General features: G+C 41.5%; 1 protein-coding gene across 1 annotated transcript in view; it reads right to left on the bottom strand.

Annotated features, from left to right (window-relative positions):
- Positions 1-15,930, bottom strand: part of SPTA1 (spectrin alpha, erythrocytic 1) — an 86,687-nt gene that overhangs the window by 21,574 nt on the left and 49,183 nt on the right. The window contains exons 25-35 of the mRNA XM_070780490.1: positions 12,317-12,461; positions 10,218-10,399; positions 7,921-8,020; positions 7,609-7,806; positions 5,622-5,765; positions 5,041-5,144; positions 4,197-4,359; positions 3,674-3,805; positions 2,491-2,628; positions 2,229-2,333; positions 576-784 (exon numbers count right to left, since the gene is read on the bottom strand). Coding sequence (XP_070636591.1) covers positions 576-784; positions 2,229-2,333; positions 2,491-2,628; positions 3,674-3,805; positions 4,197-4,359; positions 5,041-5,144; positions 5,622-5,765; positions 7,609-7,806; positions 7,921-8,020; positions 10,218-10,399; positions 12,317-12,461 — 1,620 coding nt within the window. The remainder of the gene's footprint in view (positions 1-575; positions 785-2,228; positions 2,334-2,490; positions 2,629-3,673; positions 3,806-4,196; positions 4,360-5,040; positions 5,145-5,621; positions 5,766-7,608; positions 7,807-7,920; positions 8,021-10,217; positions 10,400-12,316; positions 12,462-15,930) is intronic.

Here is a 15,930-nt window from a genome sequence, read left to right as displayed (position 1 = left end):
TGCAGGAGACATAAGAGACATGGGTTTGGTCCCTGAGTCAGGAAGATCCCCTGCAAAAGGAAATAGCAAACTCCAGCATTCTTGTCTGGAGAATCTCATGGACAGAGGACTTAACACATATGAACTATCTAAAAACAAACATATGTGTGTTAGTCACTCTGTCGTGTCTGATTCTGTGCAATCACATGGACTGTAGCCCACCAGGCTCCTCTGTCCATGGAATTCTCCAGGCAAGAATACTGGAGTGGGTTGCCATTTCCTTCTCCAGAAGATCTTCCCAGCCCGGGGATCAAACCCTGGTTTCCTGCATCTCAGGCAGATTCTTTATCGTTTGAGCTATGGGAAGTCTAAAAAACAAACATATACAGCTCCTTAATTTTCTTCCCAGAATGTATGTGAACTTCTCCTCAGTCCCTTCATGCCTGTCTTCTTCTGTGTACCTATAGTGAAAAAAACTGATAAAAATAAAACCAACGTTCATTTTACTTATTTCATTTCAGCATCAAGTAAGAACATGTTTGGTGGATTATCTATTTTCCTGGACTATCCACGCAATGTGAGGTGTCAGTACATACTCTATCCAGAACTCTTCATCATCTAGGTCCTGGAAGAACTGGAACAAGGCATATGACTCTTTCAGTTTCTCATGATGCTCAGCCGCCAATTCCTTGACATTCAGAAAGCGCTCGTTGACATTATCCCTTTTCTCCACAATCTGGTCAGTATTGAAAGTTCCACTGCAGATCAGATCTGTAGCCAATGTGTTCAGGTCCTGGAGTGCATCCTAGAAAGCCCAAGTGTCCTCAATGATTAGTGTAGTATAGGTATTAAGTGGGAGAAGGCAATGGCACCCCACTCTAGTACTGTTGCCCAGAAAATCCCATGGATGGAGAAGCCTGGTAGGCTGCAGTCCATGGGGTCGAGAAGAGTCGGACATGACTGAGAGATTTCACTTTCACTTTCCACTTTCATGCATTGGAGAAGGAAATGGCAACCCACTCCAGTGTTCATGCCTGGAGAATCCCAGGGACGGGGGAGCTTCGTGGGCTGCAGTCTATGGGGTCGCACAGAGTCGAACACGACTGAAACAACTTAGCAGTAGCAGTAGCAGCAGGTATTAAGTAGACCTTTAAACACTGCTAGTTCAGATTCAAAGACTGTGGAAAATAGATCATTTTTGAAGATAATGAATTTGGCCTTATGCTCTTTTAACTCAGTTTGGATAAGGGCAAGACTACGGACATTGTAGATAGCATGGCTACTTTGTTGGAACTGTGTATTTGGCCTTCTGATGTTTTCCCTTGTGTTTTCTTCCTCTCTCCATACGGAAAATAAGACCTTGGTGAACAAGCACTGTGTCTCCAAACAGGGTTATCTTTTCACAGTGCTGAATATGACACAGGCTGAGTGACTGAAATGTCCAAGATTCTCTTTTGGCAACGTTCTCAGGCTAGTCACATTCAGAACACAGCCAGCCTCTTCTGTCTATTTGCATTCCAAGTCTGCCCCCTAGTGATGTTCAAGAGAATATCATCAAGTCCTGAAACTAAGAAAACCTTTGACATCATGTTCTTTCTGTGTCTGTGTTACCAAATAAAGCTGATGATACAAAATCCATCAATGTGAAATTAACACCTCTCTGAATGTTTATCATAGCTCACAGGACACCTCTCTGCTTGACATTAGGATACAACTGAAATGCTCCATAGAACTTTCACAATGTACATATAGTTCAACTGCCTTGCACGTGCTCCCATCTGATTTTTTTTAGTAGTTCTGAAAAATAAACTTTTATTTTCTTTAAAATGCCAGATCAAATATATCAGCTTTGGAAGAGAGTGAGTTTATATGCATGGTTAAAATGTAAACAAGACCATTTTTAGGATCTACTTCTTAGAATCTGACTCCAGTATTCTTGCCTGGAAAATTCCATGGAGAGAGGAGCCTGGTAGGCTACAGTCCATGGGGTCTTAAAGAGTCAGACATGATTGAGTGACTAACAGTTTTACTTTCACATTTTATTGGAATCTTAGAATCTATGATTTAATGATAATAAAGTTAACAGCTCTGAAGTCTATGGATTTGACCTGATTATAATGACTGCTGGTTGAGAATACTAAGCTAAGCTTTGCAAAGCTGTGTTCTCAAATGGACTCCTGAGACAGGAAAGTGAAAAGTCACCAACATTTCTGTTCTGGCCAGAAGAGTATAATTCTAATACTACTTACCTGTCTAGCCAACATCTCTGTTTCCAGTAGCTGATGTTTCTTGAGCAAGTTTCCTGCTGAAGCCAGATCCCTGGCCTGATCCTTCATGGTCAGCAGTGTCTCTGCCTGGAAATGGAAAGGTAAGCAATACAGCTGCCAGATGAAAACTGTCTTTAAGGAGAACAAGATTCACAACCATGTCCCCAAACTTTTCCCAAGAAAAGTCAAGGAAATTGCTCATGTATTAAACTCCCATGCCCACACCATTTCCAGGTATAAATACCTCTGAGAGCCAGAAGTCAAAGTCCCGGATGCCTGTGTTGAACCTCTGCTGGCGACTAGCTTCATCGAGCTTCTCTCCTTTGTCAATTGTTACCGCAAGCAAGTAGTTCCAGTTTTTCTCCAACTCTTCTACTTGATCCTGTGCGTGTTAGTCATTCAGTCACGTCTGACTCTTTGCAGACCCCATGAACTGCAGCCCACCAGCCTCCTCTGTCCATAGGATTTCCCAGGCAACAATACTGGAGTGGATTCCCATGCCCTCCTCCAGGGGATCTTCCCAACCCCAGGGTTTAAATCCAGGTCTCCTGCATTGCTGGCAGATTCTTTATTGTCTGATCCACCAGGGAAGCCCTACTTGATCACAGCCCCCTCTTTGGAATTGAGGGGTCATTATGGTATTTAGGGTCCTGTGACAAATTGAAAGGATAATGTAGGGAGGCTCTGGAGTTTGAGTCTAGCCAAAATCTTCCAGTAGTTGAAGGTCATATATTTTAAATCATAATTGTTTACGCTGGTTTAAATCTGGGAAAGCAACAGTAGGTGTTTACAGAAATTTTGAAGAAAGAGTTCTGGACTGATTACAGAAACTGATTGCCTAAATGCCAAAACTCTTGGTGGTAGGGACATAAAATATAAGCAAGCATGATAACACATAGGAATTAAGTCTAAAGCTGTCTTGGAGGTCAAGATGCTGAGTATGATGGGAGTGATAAGGTCTGAAAGTGCAAGTCTCTCAGTCGTGTCCGACTCTTTGTGATGCCAAGGACTATACAGTCCATGGAATTCTCCAGGCCAGAATACTGGAGTGGGTAGCCTATCCCCTCTCCAGGGGATCGTCCCCATCCAGGGATCCAACCCAGGTGTCCCTCATTGCAGGCGGATTCTTTACCAGCTGAGCCAAAAGGGAAGCTCTAGAATACTGGAGTGGGTAGCCTATCCCTTCTCCAGAAGATCATTCCAACCCAGAAATTGAACTGGGGTCTCGTGCATTGCAGATGGAGTCTTTACCAACTGAGCTATCAGGGAATCCCAAAACAACATATTTTCCTCCTCTTTTGTGAAAAAAAACAAAGGGAAGACCATTAACAGAATATATTCCATATTCCTACACATGGAAACACCAAAAGGGTATAAAAGATTTCTCTTCCTATGATAGCCCAAAGCCCATTGTAAGCAGAACCCACCTTCACAGACTCTTCATTACCATCGCATGCCCTCCGCTCAACCAGAGTGTTCCCTAAAATAATGACTCCTTCCACCTGCTCAGCTCGGCTATTGACCTCATCTTCAAAGGCCTTGTGCTTCAGATATTTTCTCTGAAGGGAAAGCAGAATCTAAATTACCATCTAATTTAGAAAATAAGATGAGATAAATTCTGTTTAAAAGGAAAAATTAAGGATTCTTAATTCATTCTTTTTTTTCTTCTTCTTATTATTTTTTTTACTTTACAATATTGTATTGGTTTTGCCATATATCAACATGCATCCACCACGGGTGTACACGTGTTCCCCATCCTGAACCCCCCTCCCACCTCCCTCACCATACCATCCAATTCTTGGGAAGAACTCCCTCCACGTTAGACTCAGAAATCCCTGAAGGCAGGGACGACAGTCTGAACAGTAAGGAAGTTTTCCACGTTAGAAGGTGACCATTCGTTCATCAGTCTGAGTATGTTGAAGTTTTCCAAGATTCTTACTTTGAACTTACCTGAATATTGGTGGGATCTTTATAGGATTCATCACAGGCTATGGGCAGCATCTCACTGATCCATTCTTCTTGGTCCTTGAAGTCATGGTAGAATTGTTTTAGGTCAGCATAGTCTCCAAGTTTCATCCGCTCAGCAGTCAGCTGTTCTTTGAGAATCCTCCATCTGAAAGTCAGAACTAGATTATTCTCTGCCCTCTATCTTTCCACCAAGCCTTGATGCCATATCCATGAATCTCCCTATTTGCTTATCTGCACTTTATCTTCTCATTCTCATTATTTGAACACTTATATGTCATATATGGGCTTCCCAAGTGGCACTAGTGGTAAAGAACCTACCTACCAATGCAGGAGATGTAAGAGATGAGAGTTAGATCCCTGGGTCAGGAAGATTCCCTAAAGGAAGGCACGGCAACCCACTCCAGTGTTCTTGCCTGGAGAATCCCATGAACAGAGGAGCCTGGTGGGCTATAGGCCACAGGGTTGCAAAGAGTCAGACATAACTGAAGCAGCTTAGAAGAGCACAGCACAGAAATGAGAACTCAAAGTATTATCTCCATCCTCAATTCTAGTAAAGTAGTCACTTTTCTATATCTTCCTGAGTGAGTAAGTGAGTGCATGTCACTCAGTTGTATCTGACTCTTTGCAACCCCACGGACTATACAGTCCATGGAATTCTCCAGGCCAGAATACTGGAGTGGGTAGCCTATCTCTTCTTCAGGGTATCTTCTCCAGGGGATCTAACCCAGATCTCCTGCATTGTAGGCAGATTTTTTTTTACCAGCTGAGCCACAAGGAAAGCTCCTATATCTTCCTATAGCTCACAAAACAACTGCTCAATACTGACCTGTCTAGTATCCGTTGGTTCCGAGCAGCAATCTCTTCCTTGGCATAGTGGTCTTCAGATATGAGTCGTTCAGCAAAAAGATCTAGTTCAGCGATTCTATTATCCTAGATAAAGGAAAGAGAAAAAGCCCAGAGACCCAGAAATTAGGCTCTTGGTGCAATCTGACTTCCTCCTAGAAAAGGAGAGATATATCCTTTGTGGCTTCATGAAGGGCAACAAAACCAAAGCCAAAAGGTAAATGCCTTAAAGGGAGGTGGCTTTTAACTCAACAAGAAGAGAAACATCAATAGTGATACTGAGGTGGACTACATGTGTGGTGCCGATTTCCCTATAGAACAGACACTTCTCTTGGTCATTGTAGAAAGTGATTCCTGCATTGAATGGGATGTTGGATAGCATATAAAATAGCTTTTGCACCTTGGCTAAGACTAAGCCACTATGTTGCCGGCCTACCTCAGAGTTTATGTAAAAAGCAAATGGGAATTAAAATACATGCAAATCATAAAACCACATACATGTTCAGGATTTCTGTCATTATTACTAATAGTTATTATTGGAATTCTTGTATTAGCTGTTATTACCTGGTCAGTAATCGCTTTGTCCAAATCGTCACGTTTCTTCATCAAGGCCTCCAGAGTGTCTAAGGACCCCTTATCATCCGACCTTAGATCATTCTCACGTGCCACCATCCAGCTCTCAGCCTGATCACAGTTCCCTCGGAACAACTATGGGGGTTAAAATTAAATGTATATGGTATGTTCATTCCAGGCAGACAGAGGAAATGATCTCCCACCTCTCCCATGATACTGATAATAGGGACCCTGTAAAGGATGCTAAAGCTGAAACTCCAGTACTTTGGCTACCTCATGAGAAGAGTTGACTCTTGGAAAAGACTCTGATGCTGGGAGGGATTAGGGGCAAGAGGAGAAGGGGATGACAGAGGATGAGATGGCTGGATGGCATCACTGACTCGATGGACATGAGTCTGAGTGAACTCCGGGAGTTGGTGATGGACAGGGAGGCCTGGCGTGCTGCGGTTCATGGGGTTGCAAAGAGTCAGACATGACTGAGCGACTGATCTGATCTGACCTGATCTGAAAGGATATCAATATTCTTTCAAGAAAGATTCACACAATAAACCTTGGCTATCTTGGACCTTTTACTCTTCTCTGAAAACATGTTTTATGTTTTCATATAAGCTTTCCTCCATTCTTGCAGTACTATTTTCCATATCCTAGACATGGTAAACGGGCTTCCATGTGGCACAGTAGTAAAGTATCCACCTGCCAATGCAGGAGATGCAAAAGATGTGGGTTTGATCCCTTGGTCAAGAAGATCCCCTGGAGTAGGAAATGGCAACCTGCTCCAGTATGCTTGCCTGGACAATTCCATGGACAGAGGAGCCCATGGGCTACAGTCCATGGGGTCACAAAAGAGTTGGACACTCTGAGCTACTGAGCATGCACACACACACGCACACACGCACACACACACACTTGGTGAAAACTGGCTGGTTATTTCTTTAAGACTCTGGCAAAGACTGCTTTTCAGAACAGCATGTGACATTTTCACTCACTTCCCTCAGGAGCATTAATCACTCCCTCTGCTATAATCTCAAAACATTCACACATTTTATCAGTAATTATTTTATATATTAGAATGATTTGCCTCAGTTCAGTTCAGTTCAGTTGCTTAGTCATGTCCGACTCTTTGCGACTCCATGAATCACAGCACTCCACGCCTCCCTGTCCATCACCAACTCCCGGAGTTCAGTCAGACTCATGTGCATCGAGTTGGTGATGCCATCCAGCCATCTCATCCTCTGTCATCCCCTTCTCCTCCTGCCCCCAACCCCTCCCAGCATCAGGGTCTTTTCCAATGATCTGTCTACAAGTCTAATTTCACTACTTTTAGAAAATAGACACTATCTTACTAATATTTGTGTTCCTGCTGCTGCTGCTAAGTCACTTCAGTTGTGTCCGACTCTGTGTGACCCCAGAGACGGAGCCCACCAGGCTCCCCTGTCCCTGGGGTTCTCCAGGCAAGAACACTGGAGTGGGTTGCTATTTCCTTCTCCAATGCATGAAAGTGAAAAGTGAAAGTGAAGTTGCTCAGTCGTGTCCGACTCCTAGCGACCCCGTGGACTGCAGCCTACCAGGCTCCTCCACCCATGGGATTTTCCAGGCAAGAGTACTGGAGTGGGGTGCCATTGCCTTCTCTGATTTGTGTTTCTAGGAACACAATAAAATCAATAAAAATCAATCAGTAAAACTTTCAATCAATAAGTAAGTTTAAATATCAATAAATTATAACCACTTAATTTCAGGGCCCCATGCCCTAGGACTGACCTCCATTTTGTTTAGCTTTTCATTAACAAGAATAAGGAGCAAAGAACACTACAATGATCAGAAAATGCAAAGCAGAAAATGCAATGTCAGATAATCAAGAGATACCTTTATGATTTTGGAATGGAATTCCAGTGAAATAAGCACCTGTATTAACTCTGTGAAACTGCGTAGAAGGAACAGACTCAGCTAAGCCTGTTTAACGATTGGGAATTTGCAGTACCTGCAACTCCAGACACTGATCTAGCATCTTTTTGCGTTGTTCCCAAGCACTCTCCAACTCATCTCTCTCTAGTCTAACAGCTTGAAGCTTTTCTTCAATTTCGGGGCTGGCCCGGTGCCCACTGATTGTAAGATCTGTACCAAAATCTTCAAAGGCCTGGAAGGCGGGAGCCTGGGCCTCCATGTCAGCACGATGCTCCTGTGGTAAAAAGGGATCAGAGACTGGTGAGTCCAGTGACATCTCACAAAAGTTGCAAAATGCAGGAAGTTTGCGAGGTTATGTGATCAGAGGCTAAGGCTTTTGTCACCATACCTGATGCCGCTCTATCATGATCTCTGTGCCAGTTAAATCTTCAGCCAGTTCCTGGGATGAAACCATGCCACCAATGCCACTAATCCAATTCTGTAAGTCCCTAGAGAAATGGCATACTGAAATTGAATCAAGGAAACCTTGCAACTTGCTATAAAATTGTCTGTCCTTGGACTTTTTCTCCCCTAGAAAACATTTCCAGATCTATATTTTCTTTCTGGTTTATAGCCTTCACAGATCTTAGCTTTGTTGTTTTCACTGTATAACTTAATAATAGCATTCTGTTGCATTTGAAATTTTCTTCACACACTATCTCTTTTGATTCTTGCAATAATTTTGAGTAGAATTCTGGGAATTCTTTTCCTTCTACTTTGGAGATGAGGAAGTTGGCCTAGAGAATGTAAGTGATTTGCCTATGTGCTAAAACTGGAAACAGACAGATGGAGTAGAACCCAGACACTGGAATCCTGGACTGGTACATATTCCATTACTTTTAACATGTCCTACTCCTTTATAGTGGATTTTTGGGTTTAAAGATTTGTCTTAGCATAGAATCTCAGGTGAGGCATGTGTTTCTTCTTACTCTTATTCCAAATCGAATCCAGTACATGCTTCTGCCCAACATACACACACACACACACACACACACACACACACACACATACACAACATACTTACTCTCTGCTGCTGATTAAACCAGGGTCATTTGCCACTCTTTTAGAAGTCAATAAATTAGAAAAGGAGGGATAAAGTCCATCTGTCCCAGAAGGTAAATGTCATTGAGTTAAAAAATTATATATGATGGTCAAATTCAGCATCTCATGAAGAGTGCCCTTACTCTTGTTTATTAAATAGGAATCTGTATCTGTAGGGCAGAAAGTCCTCTTCTTTTGCAAACTCATTTATTCACTTATTTAAACAACTAAGTTTTATTGTGAAAAAGATGTATTTGTGCCTTCTAGGAGTTCACACTTTATACTGAGAGAAGAAAACAAAAAGCAAGCAAAACATAGAGACTGGTATTTTTTTTTCAAAAACCCTAAAAAGAAAGACTGTCCTGAAGAGATAAAATAAGGTGTTAGAGTTGCTCTGAGAGTGCTAATATTACTTCTGCAATGTTGAAGAATATTTCATAAAGGGAAAGAGTCAGCATTTAACATGGAATCTGAAGTATAGGCAGAAGCTATATAAACAGAGATATATGGCATATATATGCTTTGGAGGAGTGAGTATGTATGCTATTTATTTATACTATGTGAAACACTATAACTTTCCAGAGATGCTGAATTGGGGAGGGCATTGGCAAGAACACTTGCAATCATTTGCCAAAGTCGCCCCCTTTTATCTTCAAAAATATTACATTGCAAGCTGTTACTTCCTGAACCCTCAATTCTAAATGTAGGCTGATATGATGGGGCAGAGTGTGCAAATTTTTCCACGGATAAAGTGTGTATTTGCTAAAACATGATCATGTCTAAACTGTTTACCAAAACAGTGAAACTTCTCCAACAATCAAAAACAATTAAACTCCAATAAAAAATTAATTTAAAAAAGGATTTGAGCTTAGCATTTCTGAATTTATCTCTTGCTATTTCTCCTCACCCCTGTAACATACAAAACTCAGGCTCTAGCTGTTTCTGCATCATGGGCATTCTATACCTTCCTGTTCTCATGCCTTTGTTTATATAGTTCCATCTATTTGTTGGGATGTGTGTTTGGGGCTGTTCTATGTTCTACCACGGTTATATGTATTCTTCTTTGCTTTTCCAATAGACTATCTCCCCATATTCTATGCATGTGTGTACTCAGTCATGTCCGACTCTGTGTGACCCCATGGACTGCAGCCCTCCAGGCTCCTCTGTCCATGGGATTTTCCCAGCAAGAATACTGGAGTGGGTTACCATTTTCTCCTTCAGGGGATCTTCCTGACCCAGGGATCAAATCCATATCTCCTTTGTCTCCTGCATTGGCAGGCACATTCTTTACCACTAGTGCCTCTGGGAACTCCCAATATTCTATAATTCCTCATATAGCACTCTCTATATAGTATAGACTCCATAGAAGCATACTTAATTGGCCTAGATAACCTCATATTCTTCCAAAATTCAATATTTCATGGCTTGAAATATTGAACCTGAGAATTTTGTTCCTTACCAAAGGTACAATCTGGACCAAGAGGTACCCTCCAAACCAGGTAATGAAGAACACCTGTACCCAGACAGCTCCTAGAAGCTCCATTTATGGGCCAGGCATGGACCCTGCCAATTCCACCTGGTGGAAGTCTGCCTCTGGAACCTTACCTGGCCTGGCTGAGGAACTGGTAGAATTTTAAGGCCTCCTGTAGGTTCTCCTTACGATCCTTTGTAAGCCCCTGCAAGTCATCCCAGGCCTCCTTCAGCTTCAACTGCTGGCTCTGCAGGTCATCAGTGGCATCTGGGTGGGATTCACTGAGTCGATCTGCTGTGTCCCTCAGTACCTCCACCTAGGGCGTCAAGAGCACTGACAGTCAGCTTGGTGTCACACCTGAATCCTAGCAAAAGAGTTTCAAGCCTCAGGGTGCTCCTTCCTCAAATAGACATCAATGAGGTCTTGCTACTTTTTATATGATAGTGGAAACCCTTTTGATGCATATGATAATTCCCAAAGTAATCACTCTTGACATGACCATCCTTCTTTTTATGATTAGAAGGCTGCTTCTGGTAGTAAGGTCCAGGGAAGAGGCCTCAGGTATCATGTTGGGCTGTGAAGGTGGCAAGAAGAAGCCCCTGAAGCAGCCCAAAGAGCAAGTCAAGAAGATTAAAGAGGAAGATAAGGCATTCAAGCAGAAACAGGAGGAGCAGAAGGAATTCGAGGAGCTAACAGGAAAGGCTGCAGGGAAAGGGTCCCCTGGCCACAGGTGGAATTAAGAAATCTTACAAAAAGGAATCTGTTCCTTGTGCCTGAGGCAATGATAATCCTTAATTCCATTCCTATTTAAACATTTGTATTCTCTGACATACCATCTGTTGCCACCTATAGGAAGAATGAAGTATTGTCTTGGAATCTATCATACATTTAAAAATAAACCTTTGCATAAACAAATAAACAAGGCTATAGGGCAGGGTGGTTAAGTGACTTGGTTGGTGGCAAGTGTCAATTAATATGAAGATCTTTTTAATATAGACATTTTCTGTGCTTCTTTTTGGTTTTTATGGTAATGCAAGTTCTATGCTCCCCCTGAGTTATTCCAGAGTGTATTTGGCAAGCTTTAGAGTTCATTTTTTTTGGCCAGAGTAGGATTAAGCTTCTTCAATCCCTTCTAAGGAAGCTCTGCATCACACTCAGGCATAAGTCTGGTCATACCAGGTATGATCATCTCCTATTTATCTTAGACTACTGATCTCCAACTAACTGCTATACATTCTAGTCACTTGGAACTCACGAAGAGTTCTGGTCACTTGGAACTCACAAACTCACAAACATTTACAATATATTTTCCCTCAATGCTATTTGGTGCAGCCACTGTAGAAAACAGTATGGAGATTCCTCAGAAAACTAAAAATAGAATTGCCATATGATCCAGCAATCCCTCTCCCGGGCATATATTCAGACAAAATTAGAATTCAAAAAGATACACACACCCCAATATTCACAGCAGCACTCTTTACAATAGCCAAGACACAAAACAACCTAAATGTTCATTGACAGATAAATGGATAAAGAAGATATAATACGCATATAATGGACTATTACTCAGCCATAAAAAGGAATGAAATAATGCCATTTGGAGCAACTAGAGATTATCATACTAAGTGAAGTATGTCAGAAAGAGAAAGACAAATACCATATGATATCATTTACACGTGGAATCTGAAATATGATGCAGATGAACCCATCTATAACATGGAAACAGAGTCATAGACATAAAGAACAGACCTGTGGTTGCCAAGGAGGAGGGGATTGCGGGAGGAATAGAGAAGGAGGTGGGGTTATCAGGTGTAAGCTTTTATATACAGAATGGATAAACAGTAAAGTCCACTGTATATCACAGAGAACTATATTCAATATCCTATGATAAACCTTAATAGAAAAGAAGATAAAAAGGATATAAATGTATATATATATATATTTATACATATTTATAAAACTGAATCACTTTGCTGTACAGCAGTAATTAACACAACCTTGTAAATCAACTGTATTTCACTTTTAAAAAAAATTAAAACCATTTCCCTGCACATAAATTGCCCTGGGCATGCCCTTTTGGTAGACTAGCTTTCGGGACAGGGTTAAAGAACAAGAATGGAGTAGGATAAAGAGAACTAAAGTAAGAGACTGGATAATAAAAGCAAAGGAGAGGGCATTAATATGGGTAGATGTGAAGAGGAATGAGCTGGAAAAGCTTGAAGGCACATCTCACCTTTTCCCCCAGAGGTACGAGATCTCTTTCAAAGTTTTCATGCTGTCGTTGAAGGGCCTGCACACTGAATAAGTCTGAGCCAGGGTCAGCAGTATTGAGGGCCTGGCACTTCTTCTCAATCTGTTCCTTTGTGTCATCTGCTTCTCTGGTGCATAAGGGTAAAAAGTTTAAGAATAATAACACAAACTGGAGGCAGACTAGCTGGGCTCATGTACCAGTAGTAGTCATCAGTACCACCATCATCATCCTTTTTTTAAGGATGTGTTAGAACTAAGTGTTAGAACTTAGGCTCATTTAATCTTTACAACAATGACTTGAGGCCTAATTATTATTACCAGTCCCATTTACATATGAGAAAACTAAAGCTTAGAGGCTAAGTAGCAAAAAAAAAAAAAAAAAATAGGTTAGGTATTTTCTCAAGATTGTACCCTAGCCATACATTTAGTCAGACCCTAAATTTGAATCAAATGCCCTGATAGCAAAGGCACATTCTTAACTGTGGAATAACATGGAAAACCTTTAGTTCGCTCACTCCGTTATGTCTGACTCTTTGTGATCCCATGAATTCCAGCACGCCAGGCCTCCCTGTCCATCACCAACTTCCGGAGTTTACTCAAACTCACATCCATTGAGTCGGTGATGCCATACAGCCATCTCATCCTCTGTCATCCCCTTCTTCTCCTGCCCCCAATCCCTCCCAGCATCAAGGTCTTTTCCAATGAGTCAATTCTTCGCATGAAGTGGCCAAAATACTGGAGTTTCAGCTTTAGCATCATTCCTTCCAAAGAAATCCCAGGACTGATCTCCTTTAGAATGGACTGGTTGACCTCCTTGCAGTCCAAGGGACTCTCAAGAGTCTTCTCCAACACCACAGTTCAAATACATCAATTCTTCAGCACTCAGCTTTCTTCACAGTCCAACTCTCACATCCATACAAGACCACTTGAAAATCCATAGGCTTGACTAGACAGACCTTTGTTGGCAAAGTAATGTCTTTGCTTTTGAATATGCTATCTAGTTTGGTCATAATTTTCCTTTCAAGGAGTAAGTGTCTTTTAATTTCATGGCTGCAATCACCATCTGCAGTGATTTTGGAGCCCCAAAAAATAAAATCTGACACTGTTTCCCCATCTATTTGCCATGAAGTGATGGGACCAGATGCCATGATGTTAGTTTTCTGAATGTTGAGCTTTAAGCCAACTTTTTCACTCTCCTCTTTCACTTTCATCAAGAGGCTTTTGAGTTCCTCTTCACTTTCTGCCATAAGGGTGGTGTCATCTGCATATCTGAGGTTATTGATATTTCTCCCAGCAATCTTGGTTCCAGCTTGTGCTTCTTCCAGCCCAGCATTTCTCCTGATGTACTCTGCATATAAGTTAAATAAGCAGGTGACAATATACAGCCTTGACATACTCCTTGTCCTATTTGAAACTAGTCTGTTGTTCTATGTCCAGTTCTAACTGTTGCTTCCTGACCTACATACAGGTTTCTCAAGAGGCAGGTCAGGTGGTCTGGCATTCCCATCTCTTTCAGATTTTTATACAGTTTATTGTGATCCACACAGTCAAAAGCTTTGGCATAGTCCATAAAGCAGAAATAGATGTTTTTCTGGAACTCTATTGCTTTTTCCATGATCCAGTGGATGTTGCCATTTGATGTCTGGTTCCTCTGCCTTTTCTAAAACCAGCTTGAATATCTGGAAGTTCACGGTTCAAATATTGCTGAAGCCTGGCTTGGAGAATTTTGAGCATTACTTTACTAGCGTGTGAGATGAGTGCAGTTGTTCAGTAGTTTGAGCATTCTTTGGCATTGCCTTTCTTTGGGATTGGAAGGAAAACTAATGTTTTCCAGTCCTGTGGCCACTGCTGCATTTTCCAAATTTGCTGGCATATTGAGTGCAGCACATTCACAGCATCATCTTTCAGGATTTGAAACAGCTCACCTGGAATTCCATCACCTCCACTAGTTTTGTTCGTAGTGATGCTTTCTAAGGCCCACTTGACTTCACATTCCAGGATATCTGGCTCTAGTCAGTGATCACACCATCGTGATTATCTTGGCCATGAAGATCTTTTTTGTACAGTTCTTCAGTGTATTCCTGCCATCTCTTCTTAATATCTTCTGCTTCTGTTAGGTCCATATCATTTCTGTCCTTTATCGAGTCAATCTTTGTATGAAATGTGCCCTTGGTATCTCTAATTTTCTTGACAAAATCTCTAGTCTTTCCCATTCTGTTGTTTTCCTCTATTTCTTTGCATTGATCGCTGAAGAAGGCTTTCTTATCTCTTCTTGCTATTCTTTGGAACTCTGCATTCAGATTCTATGTCTTTCCTTTTCTCCTTTGCTTTTTGCTTCTCTTCTTTTCATAGCTATTTGTAAGGCCTCCTCAGACAGCCATTTTGCTTCTTTGAATTTCTTTTCCATGGGGATGGGTTCATCCCTGTCTCCTGTACAATGTCCCAAACCACTGTCCATAGTTCATCAGGCACTCTCTCTATCAGATCTCATCCCTTAAATCTATTTCTCACTTCCACTGTATAATCATAAGGGATTTGATTTAGGTCATGCGTGAATGGTCTAGTGGTTTTCCCTACTTTCTTCAATTTCAGTCTGACTTTGGAAATAAGGAGTTCATGATCTGAGCCACACTCAGCTTCTGGTCTGGTTTTTGCTGACTGTATAGAGCTTCTCCATCTTTGGCTGCAAAGAATATAATCAACCTGATTTCGATTTTGACCATCTGGTGATGTCCATGTGTAGTGTCTTCTCTTGTGTTGTTGGAAGAGGGTGTTTGCTATTACCAGTACGTTCTCTTGGCAAAACTCTATTATCCTTTGCCCTGCTTCATTCTGTACTCCAAGGCCAAATTTGCCTGTTACTCCAGGTGTTTCTTGACTTCCTACTTTGCATTCCAATCCCCTATAATGAAAAGGACATCTTTTTTGGGTGTTAGTTCTAAAAAGTCTTGTAGGTCTTCATAGAATCATTCAACGTCAGCTTCTTCAGCATTACTGGTTGGGGCATAGTCTTGGATTATCGTGATATTGAATGCTTTGCCTTGGAAACGAACAGAGGTCATTCTGTCATTTTTGAGATTGCATCTAAATACTGCATTTTGGACTCTTTTGTTGACCATGATGGCTACTCCATTTCTTCTAAGGGATTCCTTCCCACAGTAGTATATATAATGGTCATCTGAGTTAAATTCACCTATTCCAGTCCATTTTAGTTCGCTGATTCCTAGAATGTTATCGTTCACTCTTGCCATCTCCTGTTTGACCACTTCCAATTTGCCTCGATTCATGGACCAAACATTCCAGGTTCCTATGCATTATTACTCTGTACAGCATCAGACCTTGCTTCTATCACCAGTCACATCCACATCTGGGTATTGTTTTTGCTTTGGCTCCATCCCTGCATTCTTTCTGGAGTTATTTCTCTACTGATCTCCAGTAGCATATTGGGCACTTACCGACCTGGGGTGTTTCTCTTTTAGTATCCTATCATTTTGGCTTTTCATACTGTTCATGGGGTTCTCAAGGCAACCTTACACCATTTTAAATAACAAGACTTGTCTGCCTCTCAGTTTCCCTTTCTCTGAATATTCAAAAATG

Source organism: Bos indicus, chromosome 3, assembly GCF_029378745.1.
Source record: "Bos indicus isolate NIAB-ARS_2022 breed Sahiwal x Tharparkar chromosome 3, NIAB-ARS_B.indTharparkar_mat_pri_1.0, whole genome shotgun sequence".
NCBI classification, from domain to species: domain Eukaryota; kingdom Metazoa; phylum Chordata; class Mammalia; order Artiodactyla; family Bovidae; genus Bos; species Bos indicus.
Note: the sequence above shows the minus strand (reverse complement) of the source record. Positions and strands in the feature narration are given on the sequence as shown.